Here is a 22,842-nt window from a genome sequence, read left to right on the forward strand (position 1 = left end):
CATTTGGCTAGTTCCCGTTAATTGACACATTTGTCTTCACTTATAACTCACTTTACCATTTTCCGAATACGGTTAATAATAAGGGTTACCTAATTCAAAGTGGACCTCATAACAGATACTCTTAATCATAATTCAATGTATCCGATAATTCAATCATTTGATATTATCTTTTAATCTCGTCGATAAACTTACATCGAACAAATACGTTCATGTAAAGTATTATTCATTCAATACCTTGATAGCATTTCCAAATTCATAAAATAGATCTCATATCTTATATTCATAATAACTAATCCGTTCAATGTTTCATTAATATAACTCAATTTAAAATCAGACATATTTATATGTATATATATATATTTATTTACACATAATTGTTTGTGAATCGTTTGGCATGGTCAAAGGATATTTGATTACAGAAATATAGTTTCAAAACTTTCGAGACTCAACATTACAGATTTTTGCTTATCGTGTCGGATATATATAAAGATTAAAGTTTAAATTTGATCGGAAATTTTCGGGTCATCACAGTGTTATCCACAAGCGATAGGTTACCCTCATTTACCCATCAATTTGTAATCGAAAAATGCCCATATTCTAAATCAATTTCAACAGATTCATGAAAATGTTTAGCAAAATCGGACCTAATAAAAGAAAACGATGATCCCACGCTACCAAGGTCCAAAGTGAATTTAGCCAAACACACAACGTCGCCAAACAGAGAGGCCAGCTTCCTAGTGTTGTAGTCGGACACATGTGTCACCGGAATAACAACAATTTCAATCCAAATAAATTTAAAAAAGTTACGCACGAGAACCTTAAAGGGTGATATCAACATGAACTCGTCGTTGTTAACATTCAGAACAGAGTTTATAAAATAATTAAAGCTAAATTTTTAAATGGAAAATAATTAAAGTTACTGGCGAGATATAAAATAATTATGAGAATGTTAAACGTAATTCTTAAATCTAAATCTAAGATTCCAATATCCAACCATCGAGGCATTGCTTGAGTGGTATATGAAGTGGCGACCTGTTTATCCTCAACGAGTAGGCGCATGTTCGATTCCAAGGGCCGCGATCTAATTGGTACTACCAGCAATTAGCTTCTCGAAGGGGGTTTTCAAAACCTTCAAATGTACTACTAGGGTTGTTACGATTTGGTTTTCATCCTAATGCGTGTGTGGGTAGAATATGATTGCGGAGGTGGTTAAGTCCCCTCTGGGTGATGTCGATATTGCAGTTAAAAAAATTATAATATCCAAGTTTATATACTCTGTTGAATTAATTGCAAAGTATAATTCTTTATTTGATATTGACTATTTATTATTTAAATTTAATATTAATATTACTATATATACTAAATGGTGTAAAGTTTGGGCAATTTGATTGGACAAAGTGGTATCTTTTTTTTTTTTCATTTTTGTGGTAAGGACTTTATATGTTAATAATATAAAATACAAGGACCAACTATGTAAAACTAAGGTTTTAAATATTTATTCTAGATGCTTTTAGATATTTTTTATAAATATAAAAATAAGTTTCTATCTACTTATTTTATAATTTTAAGGTTATACACAACTTTTACTTATTTTTTATATGATTTTACATATTTTTTATAATAATAAAAGTACTGTTCAATTTATTTGCTTTATATTTATAATTTTTACCCTAAAATTTTTAATTTTTCTAACTTTCTTAGGAATGTCGTTAATGTACATCAATAAAGATAACAGATACAACTATTATTGACTTTTGTTTGACGGTTACTCTTTATTACAATGACTGTAGGCACTTTAGTAAAAACTTTTGTGTCTGGTGATAAAAAAATATTTTTTTAATACATGTTTGTTTATTATTGATTAAGAAATGTATTTGAATTATGTGTATTTAATTGGTTTGTATTTAAAAAATTAAATCAGGAATTTGGTCTCCGCAGCGAAGCGCGGACCTGCTAAACTAGTTTAATTTATTGATTGTAACTTTGAGTACATCCGTAACAAATAAGGAATTAAGTTATATATCTTATTGCTAAATGCCAAGTGTTAAATGAAATTTTCATTTTTACAATTCTTGGTTATATTACTCTTATAAAAAGTGTTAGCCGTGGGATCACGGGACACTGCTAGTTTGAAATTTATTAGTAGAAAATACATTTAAAATTGTATAGAACACCACTAAATTTAACTGTAGGACCCCATATATTTCTCATATTTATAGTGTTTTTTTTAAAGTGTATTGGATACTATTAAAATCAACTACTTGGACCGCATATAATTTTTGAATTTTAATTTTTTTAAGGTAATTCCTAAAATAGCATTCAAATATAACTAGTACTGAAAAAAATTTCGGAACCCCGTTGAGTTATGATCCTGAATCGCCAATGCTCTTATAATCTTATGATATGGATTACAATTTATTAGTTTATTCATATCATATTCATATCATGTACTCCGCATTGAATAACTTGTATTGAGGAATATAACTAGGATTAGATTAGATTATACACTTGCATGTCATAGAAAATGGCTTCCGGTGAACTTATAAACCACACATTGAGTTCACAGATTTATTTAATTACCGATCGAATCAAGTACTACAGATGATATATGTTCACAAACTTAATCAAACTTAGACCACACCGACCCTTGAGCATTTATTAAGATGCCCTTACAAACTGAACACATTAAACAGTATATACGAGTATATTTTTACATGTATATATGATATATGATTGATTGAAGCTAGATATATGCTTAATTAATTTAAATAGACTCAATGATGATCACTTGAACTTGCAATGCGATCAAATTAGCTAGTGGCAAACGAGTTCTTATGTTTATGATTTTCTGAAGGCAACTTGACATTCGTAGTTAGTCCTAGTGCTTCAAGAAACCTTATGATGTACCAACAAATATCAATTTGCCACCATTCCAACCCATGTCGAGCTGAATACTCGAAAGCATGGTGATTATTATGCCATCCCTCTCCAAATCCAAGTAACGCTACCCACCTGTAGTACGTCGTAAATATATATTATATATAACGTGTAAATGGATAAAATTTTCACTGTTAATGCTAATCCTGCTATTCGGGGAAGGGGAGTATTTTTATTTTTTTCAGTAATATAAAGCTTACTAATTACCAGTTATTCTTGGAGATATCACCAGTTCTCCAAGGTTGATTTCCCCATATGTGACATGCTGAGTTCAGAAGAAATGTAACATGATAAAAACAAGTGGTTCTAACTCCCTGCATATTATGAACTCGTAGTTTAATTAATCGATGGATTCATCGTTACATGCTCAAGTATGAATAACATGCACAGAGGCCGGCTTATCACAATCCAAACAAGGTAGGTAAATCCTCCAATAGCATAAACAAGGATGGAAAATCCAACTATATGCAAATTGTAGGTTGTTTTAACAAACCTATAAAAAGCTTGTTTCTTTAAGTGTTGTGCATTTTTTCGCTCTTGATACTACAAAACCAACATGAAAAAAAGATTTCAAGATTAGTTATTAATGATGTAACATGATTCAACTTTTGATCAAGTAAGTACCTTTTCAAGAATGTAGCCACTATCAAAGAGCCATCCCATATGACTAAACCAAAATCCGAAAATTGGAGAGTGTGCATCTTTCTCTGAATCAACATATTGATGGTGATATCTATGAATGCTCTCCCAATATATTGGATCCCTCTATATATTACATTGCGTTTAAACGTTACGATATAAGGATATTTAAGAAAGAATAGTAGAGACTAATTAAGAAAAAAAAAGATTTTATATTGAACCTGAAAACTTAAGACACCTAGATAAGCAAAGGTGTACTCAAGCCACTTAGGAAGCTTGAAACTATGGTGCGATAGGCCACGATGATAGCAGAGATTTATTCCACACACTCCACATAAAATGTAGCCCAAAACAGCACCCCAAAAAGCTCCCCAAGTAAACGTAAATGGTGCGCATAACGCAAGCAAATGAATACCTAAGATCCCTACACCCATTTTGATGTCGACAGTCCTCCATCTACGTCCCACGAAGTGGTTTCGTTTCCTTGTAACCATCACACTGGAGAAAGGTATCTTTCCAGTGGTCCGTCCAGAAAATGTGTTCAACTTTCCCATTGTTGAATATATTGGATTGAATAGTTGTGTGGCATACATGACAGTTTTTATATGCTATTTATAGGGAGATAAAGTGTTCCGTATTGGAGGGGATTTAGGTTAGTTGTAGGGTCTAGTACAGCAATCTAGTGGTCCGTCCACTTAACGAACTTAATGCTTGATCAATCAATAATGTTAAGCGTATATGATTAGCGGTAGAGAACACAGGCACGTTAACCAAGTTAATGAAAATTAGTGTTTGCGCACTTTCCGGCAAACCTTGCTCAAGAAACAAGGCTACGTAGATCTAATCACAATGTATGTTGAATTGGGGGTATAAAATGGATTGTATGCTTGTTGGCAATTCCCCAAATGTAGTAGGAAGGTATCCTACTTTACGCCACCAAGATACGAAGGTAACTCATTGCGAGTCGTATGTGTGTGTTGTAATGTGACTTGAGAGTGAACGTCTTTATCCAGAGATCATGCTCTTCTTATATAGGACTCTTCTAGGGTTTTTTCCTCGGTCTCCCATGTATGGATCAGTATCCAAGGCGATCTTTAACAAGACAAGATGGACTTTCCCTTTGGTAACTGAGGTTCTTGTGGTAGAAGAAAGTTAGTCCAATGCATTCCTCTTTGGTCATTTGGACGCTAGTCCATGTAAACAGGTCAACCCGCTTACTTCTCCTCTTCATCATATGTAGTCTTGTAACTCTTGCTCATGTCCTTGTCCATTAGTAAGACCTTCGTGACCAGATGTCTTCGGTATTATAGCTTCGTTTAACAGATATAGTGTCTTAATAAAATAGAAAACTAAGATCATGACTTTGGTGTATTCTCTTTTTATCTTTTAGACAGTAGTATTTGAATTTGAAGATATCCCGCTCTTAATATCTCTTCGACATATGTAGTCTTGTGATTTTTTTCTATGTCTTCGATCATTGGTAGTCGTGATACCTACGTGGTCTAGCTTCGGCTTGTTGCAAGATGATGGGGTACATATCAAGCCCCTAATTTAAATTTACGAAGAAATTTACTGAAATACGTGAAATTAAACTCAAATTGAGAGTTAGGTAGTTGATTAAACTGTTCTGATCACTATTATCATTGTTCCGAGTTTTTTTACCTCTTTTGCCCTTGCCATTTTCCTTTTATTTTTTTGGCGGTAGGAGTTAAAGGGTAATATTTTGGTACGGTTACCAAGGCTTCTTTAAATTTGATGGGACATTTCCCTCTGCAGGAAATCAAAACAGGGTTTAAATCTTTTTCATTTGCATCTTTTTTCTTGATTTCTCCTCTTTTCTCTTTCGATCAAGATCTAATCGCCACCACTGTTTTTACAAGGAATTATTCTTATTTTGCTTTTTTGTTTTTGTCGTGGCAAAAGTAGGTTTGCGTTCTCTTGCTAGCACTATAACCCTTGAGCAGTGTTTTCATCTTCGTCAAACCTTAGGGTTAGCCGTCGATGACATGATTGTGCCGGAATTTGGGAAAATGATGTTGGAATTTTCGGCCGATTATGTTGGTATGTAGACCCAGGCCTTCACTGAATGTAAAGTTAAGATCCTGATTTCATCCTTTTTCTGAGTGTGCTATAGTATTTCAAAGTTCATGTGTCTATCAAGCACCCTCTTGCGATAAAATTTTTTTGGCTTTCGAGTATATGTAAAAACCATACGATGCCAAGCGTCGAAAGAAAATAGGGAGTCTAGTCGAAACCCCAATGTGCTTTGCCTCTTCAATTCCTGATGTTCGTAATTGGAAGAGCTCTTTTGTTTATGTCAAAAAAGCCTTGTTCTTTTCGGATATGTTCCCTAGTTTTTTTGATAGAAAATGGGCTACTGTTCCCAAATAGTACAACGATCCTACCCCTGAAGCTGCAAAGAGTGATCCTCTTTTTAGCAGGATTTGTCGTCATCGTATCATTCCTTCTACTCTTCCTGACTCGATTTATTTAAGCTTGGAATGGCACCTTCATGAGAGAAAGGCAAAGAGAATCCTATTTTTTTATGGGGAAAAGGGTAGGTTTTGGTTACCTTCGGTTAAGTTTTCTGTTTGATTTTGCTATCTCATATGTTGTATCTTTTTTGCAGAGATGGCTTTGAGAAATGTTATTAAGTCTTTGGAGTGAAATAGATGACATAAGCTGCTCGAGCTACTACTGTGATCAAGGATGTGGGTTCTCCTTTTTTGCAGAGAAGGCAGTTGAGACAAGTGTTCCCAGAGTCGAAGCTAGTGAAAGGGTAGCCTCAGAACATGAACCTATCGATGTTGATGCCGAACAAGATGTCTCTAGGAGCATTCCTTTCAGGGCATCAAGACGTCAAAAGGCTGCAAAGAAGAGAAAGGAGATGATTTTAGGCACTCCCTTGAAGAAAGCTAAATTTGCTCTTGAAGACGAAGATATTGAGGGTGATGCTCCATTCGAAGGCTCTGGTGATAACATTCCCTTTGGTATGATATTGTATGTTTTCATCCGAATCTTTGACCCACAGTGCTTTATTCTTATGCATTCTTTTTATTCGTGGGATCTCTTCATGCGATTCCTTCATTATCTTATTGTTATGATGTCTTGGATGAAATGGTCCCTCCTGAGTATGAGACTGTTTTCGCAGATACTTCCAAGCTTGTTGATGTGTATACTGCCCACTGTTATTGTTCTGTGACCTATAATCATCTTGTTCTCTATCATTTGAAACAAAGTACCCAAGACTTGGGGTTCTTGGAGAAAGAGGTGGTTGATCTTAAGAAGGTAAATGTTTCAGCTAAAGAGTCAGCAAAAAAGTTGAAAAAAACAACTGCTAATGAATACTTATTAGGAGGGGGAAGTGAAATCGGCTAGGAGTGAGATTGTGAGGTTGCAAGAGAAGCAAAAAAGGTTGCTAGCTTGGATAAAGAAAATGAGGTTCTTCGTCAGAAAGAAAAGGACGCTGCTTTGGCAATGGAGCATCAAAGGAGGAAGTTTGATGGTTTGAAATCTATAACAACCCGGAAATTTCCGACAAAAATTAAATTTAACTTTTATGAAATTCCAACGATTCACGAACAAATATTCATAAATGATAATACACTAGTATTAATTTATTATATTAATATTATTATTAATATAATGATTAACAATATTATCATTAATTATTATTGTTTGCAATTATCATTATCAATATTGTCATTATTATTAATATTATTATTAACAAAATTATTATTATTATTATCATTCATCATTTATTATTATTATGATTAATATGATTATGAATATCATATTATCATTAGGTATTATCATTTACAATTATTATTATTATCGATATTATTAATATTAATATCATAACTATCACTAGCAGTATTATTATTATTATAATTATCATTATTTTAGTTATTTGTTATTATTAGTATTATTAATTATTATTATTATTTTTACTATTATTATCATTTTTATTATTATTAGTTGTTATTAAACTTATTTATCATTATATTTTAGTTTATAATTACTAGTATCTTATCAACATAATTACTATTAATTAGTATTATTTTGACATTATTATTATTATTATTATTATTATTATTATTATTATTATTATTATTATTATTAATTATTAATTGTAGTATTATTATTAGTATTTATTTAACAATACAGATATAAAAAAAATTGATTGATGAACAACGACAGATACCTAACATGACCTAAATTCATTATCTGTTTATATTTTCTTATTACTCGTGATTCAGCTTCTATTTTTTTTATCCATCGTGATATCTGATTCCATTTTTTTTATAATCTATTTTTTTATTTTTTTTATTTTCTCTTCGTGACTACCTTTTCTGTTGATCGTGATTATCAAATCGAAACCCACTCAGTATTATCAACTGATCACGTTTTCATTGCTTATAAAACCAGTCGATTTTACAATTTCATTAATAGCTTTTATTCGAGAAAATACAGAAAAATAAAAAGCTCGACCTCTGTTATTATTCAATTATTCAAAGTCTCAAATTCGAATCCATTTAAAAATCCATTAATGCAGTCTTGTTAGGAACATTTTACTCAAACAATCTGCAAAAGTTAAAGCTCCAATTCATCCTATCAAACTTAAATTTTGAAGTCAAAGTTCCTACATAAAAAGTCAAACGTTTTGTTTATGATCAAATTCGAATTTATTGTTATGTTTCAAGTTAAATTCACAACTCAGAAAGTTTATAAAGAAGATTTAGAACCTATTTCATGTTATAGTTACAACCTCTAAGTGACTAGGAATCATAATCGAATCTTGTGTTCTTCTATTTTTTTTTTTTTTCACGAACAGCAAACAGGTAATTTTTTTTTTCGGCTCTATTAATTTCAAATACTTCAATAAACCATCTCTGTTTTAAGACTAAAACCAATTTAGTGTTTTGAGGCTATGGGAAATTATACCACTGATCGAGTTGATTGAGATGAAGAAGAAGATAGTGAAACAAAATTTAAAGGGTTAAATAGATTTAGGTGTGATATTATTTTAGAAATAAACTGGTTGGATAAGTGGTTAAGGGTGTTTGCGGGTTAGCGAGAGGTCTCGAGTTGAAGCCCCGTTTTGGGCATATTTTTTTGTGAAGGGCTTCTAAGGTAGTTTTTATCTTTATTATTATTATTATCATCATTATTATTATTATTATTATTATTATTATTATTATTATTATTATTATTATTATTATTATTATTATTATCATTATTATTATTATTATTTATTGTTATTATTATTATTGTTACTATTAGTTATTGTTAATATTAATAGTATTAAAGTTATTATTATTATTATTATTACTAATAAAAGTATTAGTTACCATTTATTATTATTTTCATAATGATTATTATTATTATTATTATTATTATTATTATTATTATTATTATTATTATTATTATTATTATTATCAAAATTATTTTCATTATCAAAATTATTTTCATTATCATTATTATTAAACCTTTCATGTTATTTAAAAACTACTGTTATTATTATTATTATTATTATTATTATTATTATTATTATTATTATTATTATTATTATTATTCTTATTATTATTATTATTATTCTTATTATTATTATTATAAGTATTATTATTGTATCATTATTATTATCGTTATTAATAAAAGTATCATTATTTTTAAATCTATCCATTTATTTAAAATTTTCACTTGTATTAAAATTATCACATTTAATAGAATCATTAATATTATTACCTTTATTATTAAAACTATCATTATTATTAAAACTATCATTATTATTATCATTAATAGAATCATTAATATTATTATCATTATTATTGATATTAATGTTATTATTATTATTATTTTTACCATTACTAATATTATTTTAATATTATTACAATTACTATTAACAAACAAATGATATATATATATATATATATATATATATATATATATATATATATATATATATATATACCCATAACATAATAAAATTTATATTCTTAACTATTTAGAATATATAAAATGAATATGAGAAACTTATATGTTATCAATATAAAAATGGCATAACTAATAAATTTATATATATATATATATATATATATATATATATATATATATATATATATATATATATATATATATATATATATATATATATATATATATATATATATATAAATTTGTTCGATTACGAATATATGTGTTAATACATATACTTAATATAGATTTGTGAATCCGAGGTCAACTCAACTCTACACTTGTTCAGTGCCGTCATATGCATATTTACTACAAACTATCGTATCGTATCGTGAGTTTTCATAGCTCCCTTTTTATATATATTTTTGGGCTGAGAATGCATGCGCAACTTTTATAACTGTTTTACGTTTAGACACAAGTACTCAAACTTTTATGCTATATACGTGCTTTGGCATGCTAAATCCCTGCCGTAATATCGTTAATTGCTGAGGTATAAGATGCAAGCTTAGTTATTGTGAGTAGCACTACTGAGAGTGACGTCTCTAGCCAGTTGACCGTTGGTCTTTGGCTACATAATAATGATTCAACGACATGAATAACAAGTGTCACGGGGTAACTTTTGTCTAATAGCGATATTACAAACAGCAACTCTTTCGGTTGATATATTTGGTATCAATCAACTTTAAACTGAAATCTTGTGGTCTAATGCTATACTGAACTATTGATTTATGATAAACCTATGAACTCACTCAACCTCGTGTTGACTTTTTAAGTATGTTTATTTTCAGGTACTTAAATATTGCTTCCGCTGTGTATTTGCTAATTGGAAGCAACATTTCAACGAGTCATTCATGGATAATTTGAAAGACTTGCATTTGCTGATTTGAAGATGATTGCTTGCTATGCTTGGAGTCTTCATTACATATCATATCAATTAAAGACATTTAATGCATTATTCATTAAATACAATGTAATCTATTTATCTTCCACTGCAAAACTCAATAAAACGTCTCATATAGAGTCATTCTCGTTTATACAACTGTAATTTGATATAATTAGTCACAAATACCCCAAGCCCTATTTGGGGGTGTGACAGAGTGGTATCAGAGAAGTTTGTTGTAGAGAACCAGGATTGCATTTATGTGTGCCTTATACAATTAGGTACCTTAGCAAGTAGAACCACAACTTTCCTTGACCATAGTGCCTTTAATTGTTGCCTTTAACTGTTAAATTCTACACTATACTTTAGAAACTTTACTTATCTTAGAATGCCGAGACAATCTAAGAACTCTGCTCATTCTCCTAAGTACTATCCAATTCCGCCACCACATTTAAATGCGACACCATGATTTCTGAAATTCTCGACATTCCTTTGTCATCTATCATGGTTTTGTGTTTTACACATGTAATACATGAAATGTTATCCATGATTCTTGAAATCTCTATTATTCATATTCGTTACTTTCAAAATCTTTGCTTTCTCGTTATTTTTTATCATTGAATTTTCTTGACGGATGGCGTCTACGAAACTCTAGAATGGAAGGGTTTGGATTACTGATTTAAAGGATCCTATAGCTCAAGCCCCTAGACCTGAATAGGCCATCACGAATTGAAAGTCTTTAATCGAAAGTTTATCTGAATACATACTTATCATTTTTATCTCGACACGTCATACCGCAATTATTGTATAAATGGAGTATAGACACATCATATCTTATCGTATCTTATCATATCTACCCATATAGACTTTGTCTAACACTTTTCCTAAATTTTTCCCGTAAATTACGGAAATCTTTTTGCTATATATACGTATTCAAGGAGACAAATATATCATTCAGTATCCAACACCCATTTCATATCAAACCCTATTCCAAACACATAATATGGATTCCTCGAACTCCTCGAGCTCCAATGGCAGCGTAACCGGAACAAACAAACCAATCAGCCATCATCTATTTTGGATGAATTGGGGATGGGTTCGTAGTCGACTTAATCAATGGACACAAGAAGAAGGTGATCCCTTCCACCAAACGAATTCACCTCTTGGCGAAGAACCTGAGGCACTTACCGGCGAACCAGTCCGAAACACTATTTTCTCTCTTCTTTCCCGGGTATCCCGTCATGATTATATAATATCAAAGATTTTAGATCTTATTCACCCCCTTGTTCCAGCCGCCAATCATCCCGGAATAATAGAAGAAGTCAACGAGCTTCGCGCTCGAGTAGTGGCTCTAGAGAATATGGTGTGATATCTACAAGCATCAGCAGCACCAGCAGCATAACTAGCAGTACCATCAGTACCACCAACATCACCAACACCGCAAGCACTGAAGGCACCAGTATCAGCAACAGCAACACCAGTACCATCGGCACCATCAGCATCACCACCAATAGCATCAGCTTTACCAACAACAACATCAGCATTCCACGCCTCAACATCACACTCGTTACCTCAAGCATCAATATCATACACCCCATAGATACCGAAGTATATCAATAGCCATGAATGATGAAGTACTGATTCATAACTTCATTAAGAAATATTCCGCGACGATTATGTAGTCTCAAGTTTTGAAGATTATATATTCTCGTTTCAACCGTAAATCAAATGAGCTTAATATTATATTAACTCATTAAATCCATGATTACTTCTGAAGGAAAATGTATATGTACGTATATTTTCATAAAGATTGTAATTAAAAATTCTTTTGTACAAACTGTTGATTGTGAAAATATTTTAACGGGTAGGTAATACCCAAGAAATATTTATATCTCACATTAATATGTTACATTGTACATTCTTCAATTCTGATTCAATAAGTCAGTAACTATACTACTTACATTCACAAGATATATGTATCTATTCACTAAAGAACAATCGCAACATATTTTGACATATCAGAATCCAATCAAAGCTTTAGCAAGTGTTATCTTCCTAAAGATCACTACATTCCTGAATTATATTCATTCACATTATGTGATGAATTATCACATCAAACCACCAAAATTATCATTTACGACATTTCTTCGACAACCGTTAGATCCATTGATGGATACATCTTACGCTTAAACACTTCAAATTCAAAATTCTTGATAACATCCTTTGTATCCTGACGATCACAATCAGTGTTTAATCATCTAAAAATGAAATTTCTTGAAACCATCTCGGATTGATAACCAATGATTCAAATATGGCTGCATTAAATGCAGAGGAAATAACAAAATTGTAGAAGGTCTTAAGGGCCAAAAGTTTGATAATAAAGAATGGTACAAGCTCAGATTTGGAACTGGAAAACAGATTGAGCAAACTATGAAGGAGGCTGTGGACAAATCACAAGGACTAAACCTATACTCAAGGAATCCAGATGATTCAATTTCTGATGGAAATTACAGAAGACATATAATCTCCTTACGCATTCTAAATCCTTACAGAAGAATTTTTCTCATTCGATCTTAGAAATTCTGAGATATCATCATATCTTTCAGTATATATATCCTCGATATTTCTGAAGATATCTTCATAACTATTCTTGTCCGATATTACTTATCTCTTTGTGCTATCTGTATTACATAATAAAGGAAACTATTTTAGTTTCTATATTCTGTAAAATTTAAGTTTAAATTATGAATGATTTGAAGTAGTGTTGGGAATTGAAGCATGAGTTAGTATAATATAATGACGTCAAGCCAACGTGATTATATTACAGTAAGTCATGCTAAATTTTAATGGAAGATGATGATTCATAGACTTTATAATCATCATGTACCATGTTACACGACTCTTACATTCTATTTAACCTCTAAACATATCAAGAAAATATATTTCTTGATGATTCGGTCTTTTTCGGATATTCTGGTAATTTGACAAATCAAATCATGCTATTACCTTTCCTTTCTACTTTATATATTATGATCATTCGAAACTTCATACCTACGAATTTTGGACCATTACTTGTTTTACAAAAGCATGAAGCTTCGACATATAAGGGAAAATATAAAGCCCGATAACGACACAGAAATTACAAACCGTGTATATCAATGCGTATAGCAATATAAAGACACGGGAGAACTAAAAATACAATAAATCCTAGAGCATAATAGAAGTAAACAGACTCCTCTGGTGGGAGTTAGAAAATAAGGAAGATTGTGGCGATAACCAATATAAGGTCAAGAACAAGAACTGGATTGAGCATATTAACAAATCTTTTAGAAGTATGAATTAAGGAAAGAAAGTATAGAAGTGGTGAAGATAATGAAACGGAAGAAGCTAATTTATAGCGAAATTCCAGACAAAACAAGCGAGGCAATTCACCGCATTCAATTAAAGAAAATCCTAATTTCCTTAATTACCTGAGAATCAAATCTTATAGATTACAAAGATTTCCTTTAAAATCCCTTGAATTCCAGAAATTAACTTTAACTATATCAAAAGTTAAGGTGAACATTTAGTTTCCTCATTTCAAACTTTTACGATAGCTTCGTTTATACTCTTCCTATAATTGAATCGTTTCGTCCATATTACCCAATGTTGATAAAACTCTATTTTTCAACTCATATTCATCATTTTTGTTGTAAACAATGACGATCTCTATCAAATTTCATGACTATGATTTTCATGAACTCTTCTCTATTTTGTCTACCCTAATATTGTGCCATAAACGCTCAAGGTTTAAATAAGCTCACTATTATTCATAACACATTTCATGTGTATTGAAATGTTTGTATAACGTCATCATCTCTTTCTGAGAAAATCTAATCAATGACACTCTTGTTAAATCCTTTAGATAACCTCCGCATTAATAATAAAAAGCACTTCGTAGAATTTATGGATCGTAAGATTTAAACTCTTGAAACAAAACAATATTCTATCCGTTGGAAATCACGTAAGGCCCCGAGTATACCTGGGAACGTGAAAACCAAATAAAACAAAAATATCCTCACATGTTTACAAACAACGCCGACTGATGGTAACAACTAAAATTTCGGGACAAAATTTCTTTTAACGGTTAGGTACTATAACAACCCGGAAATTTCCGACAAAAATTAAACCTAACTTTTATGAAATTCCAACGATTCACGAACAAATATTCATAAATGATAATGCACTAGTATTAATTTATTATATTAATATTATTATTAATATAATGATTAACAATATTACCATTAATTATTATTGTTTGCAATTATCATTATCAATATTGTCATTATTATTAATATTATTATTAACAAAATTATTATTATTATCATTCATCATTTATTATTATTATGATTAATATGATTATGAATATCATATTATCATTAAGTATTATCATTTACAATTATTATTATTATCGATATTATTAATATTAATATCATAACTATCACTAGCAGTATTATTATTATTATAATTATCATTATTTTAGTTATCTGTTATTATTAGTATTATTATTATTATTTGTACTATTATTATCATTTTTATTATTATTAGTTGTTATTAAACTTATTTATCATTATATTTTAGTTTATAATTACTAGTATCTTATCAACGTAATTACTATTAATTAGTATTATTTTGACATTATTATTATTATTATTATTATTATTATTATTATTATTATTATTATTATTATTATTATTATTATTATTATTATTATTATTAATTATTAATTGTAGTATTATTATTAGTATTTATTTAACAATACAGATATAAAAAAATTGATTGATGAACAACGACAGATACCTAACATGACCTAAATTCATTATCTGTTTATATTTTCTTATTACTCGTGATTTAGCTTCTATTTTTTTATCCATCGTGATATCTGATTCCATTTTTTTATAATCTACTTTTTTATTTTTTTATTTTCTCTTCGTGACTACCTTTTCTGTTGATCGTGATTATCAAATCGAAACCCACTCAGTATTATCAACTGATCACGTTTTCCTTGCTTATAAAACCAGTCGATTTTACAATTTCATTAACAGCTTTTATTCGAGAAAATATAGAAAAATAAAAAGCTCGACCTCTGTTATTATTCAATTATTCAAAGTCTCAAATTCGAATCCATTTAAAAATCCATTAATGCAGTCTTGTTAGGAACATTTTACTCAAACAATCTGCAAAAGTTGAAGCTCCAATTCATCCTATCAAACTCAAATTTTGAAGTCAAAGTTCCAACATAAAAAGTCAAACGTTTTGTTTATGATCAAATTCGAATTTATTGTTATGTTTCAAGTTAAATTCACAACTCAGAAAGTTTATAAAGAAGATTTAGAACCTATTTCATGTTATAGTTACAACCTCTAAGTGACTAGGAATCAAAATCGAATCTTGTATTCTTCTATTTTTTTTCGCGAACAGCAAACAGGTAATTTTCTTCTTTTTTTTTGTTTCTATTAATTTCAAATACTTCAATAAACCATGTCTGTTTTAAGACTAAAACCAATTTAGTGTTTTGAGGCTATGGGAAATTATACCACTGATCGAGTTGATTGAGATGAAGAAGATAGTGAAACAAAATTTAAAGGGTTAAATAGATTTAGGTGTGATATTATTTCAGAAATAAACAGGATGGATAAGTGGTTAAGGGTGTTTGCGGGTTAGCAAGAGGTCTCGGGTTCAAGCCCCGTTTTAGGCATATTTTTTTGTGAAGGGCTTCTAAGGTAGTTTTCATCTTTATTATTATTATTATCATCATCATTATTATTATTATTATTATTATTATTATTATTATTATTATTATTATTATTATTATTATTATTATTATTATTATTATTATTCTTATTATTATTATTATTATTATTATTATTATTATTATTATTATTATTATTATTATTATTATTATTATTTATTGTTATTTATTATTATTGTTATTATTGTTACTATTAGTTATTGTTATTATTACTAGTATTAAAGTTATTATTATTATTATTACTAATAAAAGTATTAGTTACCATTTATTATTATTTTCATAATGATTATTATTATTATTATTATTATTATTATTATTATTATTATTATTATTATTATTATTAAGTATTAAGTATTATTATCAAAATTATTTTCATTATCATTATTATTAAACCTTTCATGTTATTTAAAAACTACTGTTATTATTATTATTATTATTATTATTATTATTATTATTATTATTATTATTATTATTATAAGCATTATTATTGTATCATTATTATTATCGTTATTAATAAAAGTATCATTATTTTTAAATCTATCCATTTATTTAAAATTTTCACTTGTATTAAAATTATCACATTTAATAAGATTACCTTTATTATTAAAACTATCATTATTAATATCATTAATAGAATCATTAATATTATTATCATTATTATTGATATTAATGTTATTATTATTATTATTTTTACCATTACTAATATTATTTTAATATTATTACAATTACTATTTTAACAAACAAATAATATATATATATATATATATATATATATATATATATATATATATATATATATATATATATATACCCATAACATAATAAAATTTATATTCTTAACTATTTAGAATATATAAAATGAATATAAGAAACTTATATGTTATCAATATAAAAATGGCATAACTAATAAAATTATATATATATATATATATATATATATATATATATATATATATATATATATATATATATATATATAAATTTGTTCGATTACGAATATATGTGTTAATACATATACTTAATATAGGTTCGTGAATCCGAGGTCAACTTAACTCTACACTTGTTCAGTGCCGTCATATGCATATTTACTACAAACTATCGTATCGTATCGTGAGTTTTCATAGCTCCCTTTTTATATATATTTTTGGGCTGAGAATGCATGCGGAACTTTTATAACTGTTTTACGTTTAGACACAAGTACTCAAACTTTTATGCTATATACGTGCTTTGGCATGCTAAATCCCTGCCTTAATATCGTTAATTGTTGAGGTATAAGATGCAAGCTTAGTTATTGTGAGTAGCGCTACGAGAGTGACGTCTCTAGCCAGTTGACCGTTGGTCTTTGGCTACATAATAATGATTCAATGACATGAATAACAAGTGTCACGGGGTAACTTTTATCTAGTAGCGATATTACAAATAGCAACTCTTTCGATTGATATATTTGGTATCAATCAATTTTAAACTGAAATCTTGTGGTCTAATGCTATACTGAACTATTGATTTATGATAAACCTATAATCTCTCTCAACCTCGTGTTGACTTTTTAAGCATTTTTATTCTCAGGTACTTAAATATTGCTTCCGCTGTGTATTTGCTAATTGAAAGCAACATTTCAACGAGTCATTCATGGATAATTTGAAAGACTTGCATTTGCTGATTTGATGATGATTGCTTGCTATGCTTGGAGTCTTCATTACATATCATATCAATTAAAGACATTTAATGCATTATTCATTAAATACAATGTAATCTATTTATCTTCCGCTGCAAAACTCAATAAAACGTCTCATATAGAGTCGTTCTCGTTTATACAACTGTAATTTGATATAATTAGTCACAAATACCTCAGGCCCTATTTGGAGGTGTGACAAAATCAGATTACTCAGATGTTATAACCCAAGTTATTCCCCATGTTTGCAAGCATCTGGTGCATAATAAGGAGCTGATCGTGTATCTTGGCGAGGTGATGTTGGCCAATAAGCAAGAGGATATATACCAGCTGTTGGAGGAATTGGCAAGGCAAGGCAAGGTTTAGTTAAGCGATTATCCAGAATATACAGATCAGGGTTATGCCCTTCTTGATGCTACATGTGCTAAGCTTGTGAATGTTGAACTTAATTATGTTGCCACCGTTGCTGCTCATTCGGATGCCAAGCCCGTCGATCTTCTCCAACTTGTTGTTGAGCAAGGTGACGAATAGCCTTTGATGTTGCTTGCGTGTTTCTCTAATAATCTTGTGGGTTTTCTTTTGGATGTTTTGGAAATGTATTAGTTGTGCTTCTGGAAATGGGTTGAAGCAATAGATCTTGAAATGGAAGTTTTGAACATAAATAAAACATGGGTTATAACAGACCTACCTCCTAATAGAAAACCTATTGGAAATAAGTGGGTGTTTAGAATAAAATACAAATCAAATGGTGAAATAGAGAGATATAAAGCAAGTCTTGTAGAAAAATAGCCAAAATGAAGGTATGATTATGAAGAAATTTTTCACCAGTAGTCAAAGATGTTACAATTAGGTGTATTATTACACTTGTTGTTCAAAACGACTGGGCTTTAGATCAATTAGATATTAATAATTCTTTTCTATATGGTGATTAACATGAAAAAGTATACATGAAGTTAAAGAAAGTGTATTTTTCAAAAAAAAAAACAATACTAAAGTGTGTAAATTGACCAAATCTCTTTATGGCTTAAAGCAAGCCCCAAGGCAGTGGAACTCGAAGTTAAATTCTGCCTTGGTTGAGCATGGCTTTGAACAAAGCACTTGTGATTATTCACTGTATGTTAAGAGGAGTGATTTAGTGTTCATTTCTTTACTTGTTTATGTTGATGACATTGTCATCACTGGAAATAATTTGTGTGAAATAGAAAAGTTTAAAAATTTTCTTAAGTCCAAGTTCATGATAAAAGATCTGGGCAAATTAAAGTTTTTTCTTGGTATTGAAGTTTTGCTTAACAAAGATGGTATTTGTATGAATCAAAGAAAATACTGCTTAGAACTTTTAAGTGATTATGGAATGCTTGGGTGTAAGCCTATATGCACTCCCATTGAAAATAATATGGTGGTTGCATGTGAACCAAATGTTAAAGATTGTTTTCTTGTTAATATCACTGAGTATCGGAAATTGATTGGAAGATTGATATATCTTACACTTACCAGACCCGGCATAGCAGTTTCTGTACAAGTTTTGAGTTAGTATATGCATGCGCCTCTTCAATCTCATTTTAATCTAGCTTTTAACGTACTTAGATACCTAAAAGGAGCTCATGGTAAAGGAATTAATTTTTTAAAGAGTGATAATTTTAAGTTGTCTGCTTGTAGTGACTCAAACTATGCTAAATGTAGATTAAATAGAAAATCTATGGCATGTCACTTGGTGTATTTATGTGATACTTTAATTTTTTAGAAAAGTAAGAAGCAAGCAACTATTTCTAGATCCTCGACTGAAGCTGAGTATAGAGCAATGTCATCTACTGCCTGTGAAATTATTAAGTCAAAAATTTGCTAAAAGAACTTAATAGCTCTGCTTTACAATTGGTAGCAAACCCTGTCTTTCATGAAAGAACTAAACACTTTGAAATTGATGTTCATTTCATAAGAGAGAAGGTTATTGCAGAGATAATAGACACTGTTAAGTTCTAACTAATGGGCTAAGTGTTTGTCAACATGAACAACTGGATAAACAGTTGGGATTTTTAGACTTATTTCAAAATAAGGTTGAGGATAAATGTTCAAAATAATACTTGAAATCAAACTTATTTTGAAATGTATTTATTTAAGTTACACTTACTTGTGGTGTTTTCTAGTATAATTGCAGGTTTTCATGTTGATATTTGAAGTGTGAGATAGAGTAGCAGATGCATGGATAAATGCCTTTATGAAAGCAAACTGAAGTAAGTTAGTGTTGCAGTCTAAGAGGATCACTGGAGCTCAGATTTGTTGTTGAAAGAAGAATTTTTCATATTTGAGGGTGCAAAGTGAATCTATAGCAGCTAACTGGGCTTATTGACATATCTGGACCAAGATTAAATTATTTAAGGAGATTTTGGGCTGCATTATAAGGAAAAGCCCATTTAATAAGTCCAAGAAGAAAAGAAGCTTGCTCAGTTGGCTGGAGTATATAAGCCTCACCTCCGGTTAAGATTGATGATTAATTCATTCAGTTTACATTCTTCTTCACTTTTCTCTACAGATTGATAGAGTGATTTCCTCTGTTCTTGAGTGATTTGTAGAGTTAATCCACATTTTGTGGTTTTGATTGTGAGTTTTAGTTCCTGCATTTTCATTTGATGTGAAGTGTAGTTGATAGTGTTGATTCTGGAGATTAGATCTAGTTTTGTGAATTGAAACTTTGTATAATCTTGTTCTGAATGTTATATAGTTTGTGATATGGTTTAGCTTTAACAATTTTACAGTGTGTGAAGAGTTTCCTCCTAACACGTGTGTGGGTAACAAATGAGAGTATTCGATGTCAAAATAACCGTTCAAAAAAAAAGTTAGGTTTGATCCTAAAACCTTCTTCTAGGTGTGAGGAAATCAGGGCCCAGCCACTAGCCTATATAGGGATGGTTTCCGAAGACAATATATGATATAGACTATACATACAAGTATATGATAGCATATTATTATCCAGATATATTTTGGTGAACTTGTAAGTGAAGCTGAGCATTACCTCAGATTTTAGATTTCAATCTACGGAATAATATATATCTATGAAACTATTCATGATTAAAGAAATTAAACTAATTGCTTACTGACTTTTAAATTGACTGAAACCATATTGATTTATATGCACGATATATGACAATGTAATTTTACTAATGCATGCTAATTAAGACTGTAGGTAAAATATATACGAAACTGAAACAATTATACATATTATCACAAACGTAATAATCAGATAGAAAATATGTATAATAAATACTTATAATAAGAACTAAAAAATAGAATGATCTAACCGAATAACCGATGATAGGATGAACCAGGCTTGTGTTTGATACAATTCCCTTAAACAGATTCGACGTCTGTTCCCAAGGTACACCGGTCCGAAACAGCATACTTCCAGACTTCGGTCTGAAGCAGCGTACTACCAGAGTTGAACACTTGCCTAAAAGGTAACCAAAATGAGGAGACCTTGTTGTAGCTGAGAGGAAAAACTAATTGAGTTTGTGCTCTTAGTTTTTTATTTGTATGTTTTTCTACAAAGCCTAAGACCTTTATTTATAGTGAATACTATAGCCTTAGGTTTGCTCCCACAACTGATGTAGGACAAAAACCAAAACTTCTAGATTTTGCACCAAACTAGCAACTTTGAGATTCGATATCTCATTCACCTTTAATCTGTTTTAGACACACCTTAGTTCACTGTAAAGCCCTCGTAAGAGGCTACAAAATCCACTAAATCATCATTAATATTGACTACTCTATCATATATTAATTAGTGTCCGAAGTTGGTGAAAACACACTTTTTTAAATTTTTCCAACAATCCCCCACATGAATGGAGATCAATCTCAGAAACAACAATATTCCGATTACATTTCAGCGGTTGAATCTTGCATATGATAAGTAGGTGTTACCCTTTGAGCTTTCTCTTACGAAAACGTACTTAGCCTACTAGCTCTGAGTAGACGACGATGTCTTTGAACACGTGTGCCGTTTGTATAGGCGACAATACGCTTCACATAAGATTCTCCCTGACAACGTCAAGTCCTCATAGTTATGTTCGTTATGGTCATGAACATTAGCCTGGTTCTGCGAGAGCTTATCAAATATTGTGCCCCAATAATACCCTTCGATGCGACCCAACTTCTCTCTCACATAGGTGATTCACACCGAATGGCTACTGATTAACCACGCATGGTTATTTCAGTTGAATCATAAAAAGCCATAGACTTATCCTCTTACATGTCACTTTTAGGAATGGACTAGGAAGTCTACTCTTAATTACTAAACTCCCTTTAAAAGTGTAGGGATTGCTAGTTTAGTAAATAACTCCCCTACAGTGACTTCCCAGTTCATACAAATAGGTTGTCCTATTGAACTAAGATCTTGGGATGTCCAGTAAACTGAGTTAGGTTTTCCTTCATATAAACTTAGCCTTTCAGGGGCTTCAGTCCCATTCCCACACACGATTTATACACTAACTTTCTTCTTAAGCCTTTTATCAGCGGATCCGAAATATTAGCCTTTGAATTTACATAGTCAATAGTGATAATTTCACTAGAGATTAGTTGTCGTACTTTATTATGTTTATGTCAGTCTTACCATTATACATTGTAATATGAGCTCTACCAATCACCGATTGGCTATTACAATGTATACATATGGCCGACACCGGCTTAGGCCATCTTGGTATATCCTCAATGAATTGACGTAGTCATTCTGCCTCTTCACCAGATTTATCTAAAGCGGTGAATTCTGATTCCATCGTGTATCTAGCAATAATCGTTTGTTTAGACGATTTCCACGATATAGCAGCACCTCCAAATGTAAAACACACTTGTCGCTCTGGTATCATTTGTATCAGTACTTAGTGTGCTTACAGCATATGCTAAGTCGGATCAAGTACATTAAAACGTGTTATCATAAATCATGTTCTTGATATCAAAATACAA

The 22,842-nt window shown here is 30.3% G+C and overlaps 2 protein-coding genes across 2 annotated transcripts; one reads left to right on the forward strand and one right to left on the reverse strand.

The window, feature by feature from the left end:
* Window positions 1-2,810: 2,810 nt before the first annotated feature.
* On the reverse strand, window positions 2,811-4,130 carry LOC139889213 (palmitoyl-monogalactosyldiacylglycerol delta-7 desaturase, chloroplastic-like). Its single transcript, XM_071872177.1, has 5 exons — window positions 3,798-4,130; window positions 3,562-3,702; window positions 3,343-3,480; window positions 3,145-3,251; window positions 2,811-3,012 (listed from the first exon to the last, which is right to left on the reverse strand). The coding sequence occupies exons 1-5, from the start codon at window positions 4,128-4,130 to the stop codon at window positions 2,811-2,813; spliced, it is 921 nt and encodes a 306-aa protein (XP_071728278.1).
* A 14,556-nt stretch (window positions 4,131-18,686) lies between these two features.
* Window positions 18,687-19,423, forward strand: LOC139889214 (uncharacterized mitochondrial protein AtMg00810-like). Its single transcript, XM_071872179.1, has 2 exons — window positions 18,687-18,692; window positions 18,923-19,423. The coding sequence occupies exons 1-2, from the start codon at window positions 18,687-18,689 to the stop codon at window positions 19,421-19,423; spliced, it is 507 nt and encodes a 168-aa protein (XP_071728280.1).
* Window positions 19,424-22,842: the final 3,419 nt, after the last annotated feature.

This window comes from Rutidosis leptorrhynchoides, chromosome 2 (assembly GCF_046630445.1).
Source record: "Rutidosis leptorrhynchoides isolate AG116_Rl617_1_P2 chromosome 2, CSIRO_AGI_Rlap_v1, whole genome shotgun sequence".
NCBI lineage: Eukaryota > Viridiplantae > Streptophyta > Magnoliopsida > Asterales > Asteraceae > Rutidosis > Rutidosis leptorrhynchoides.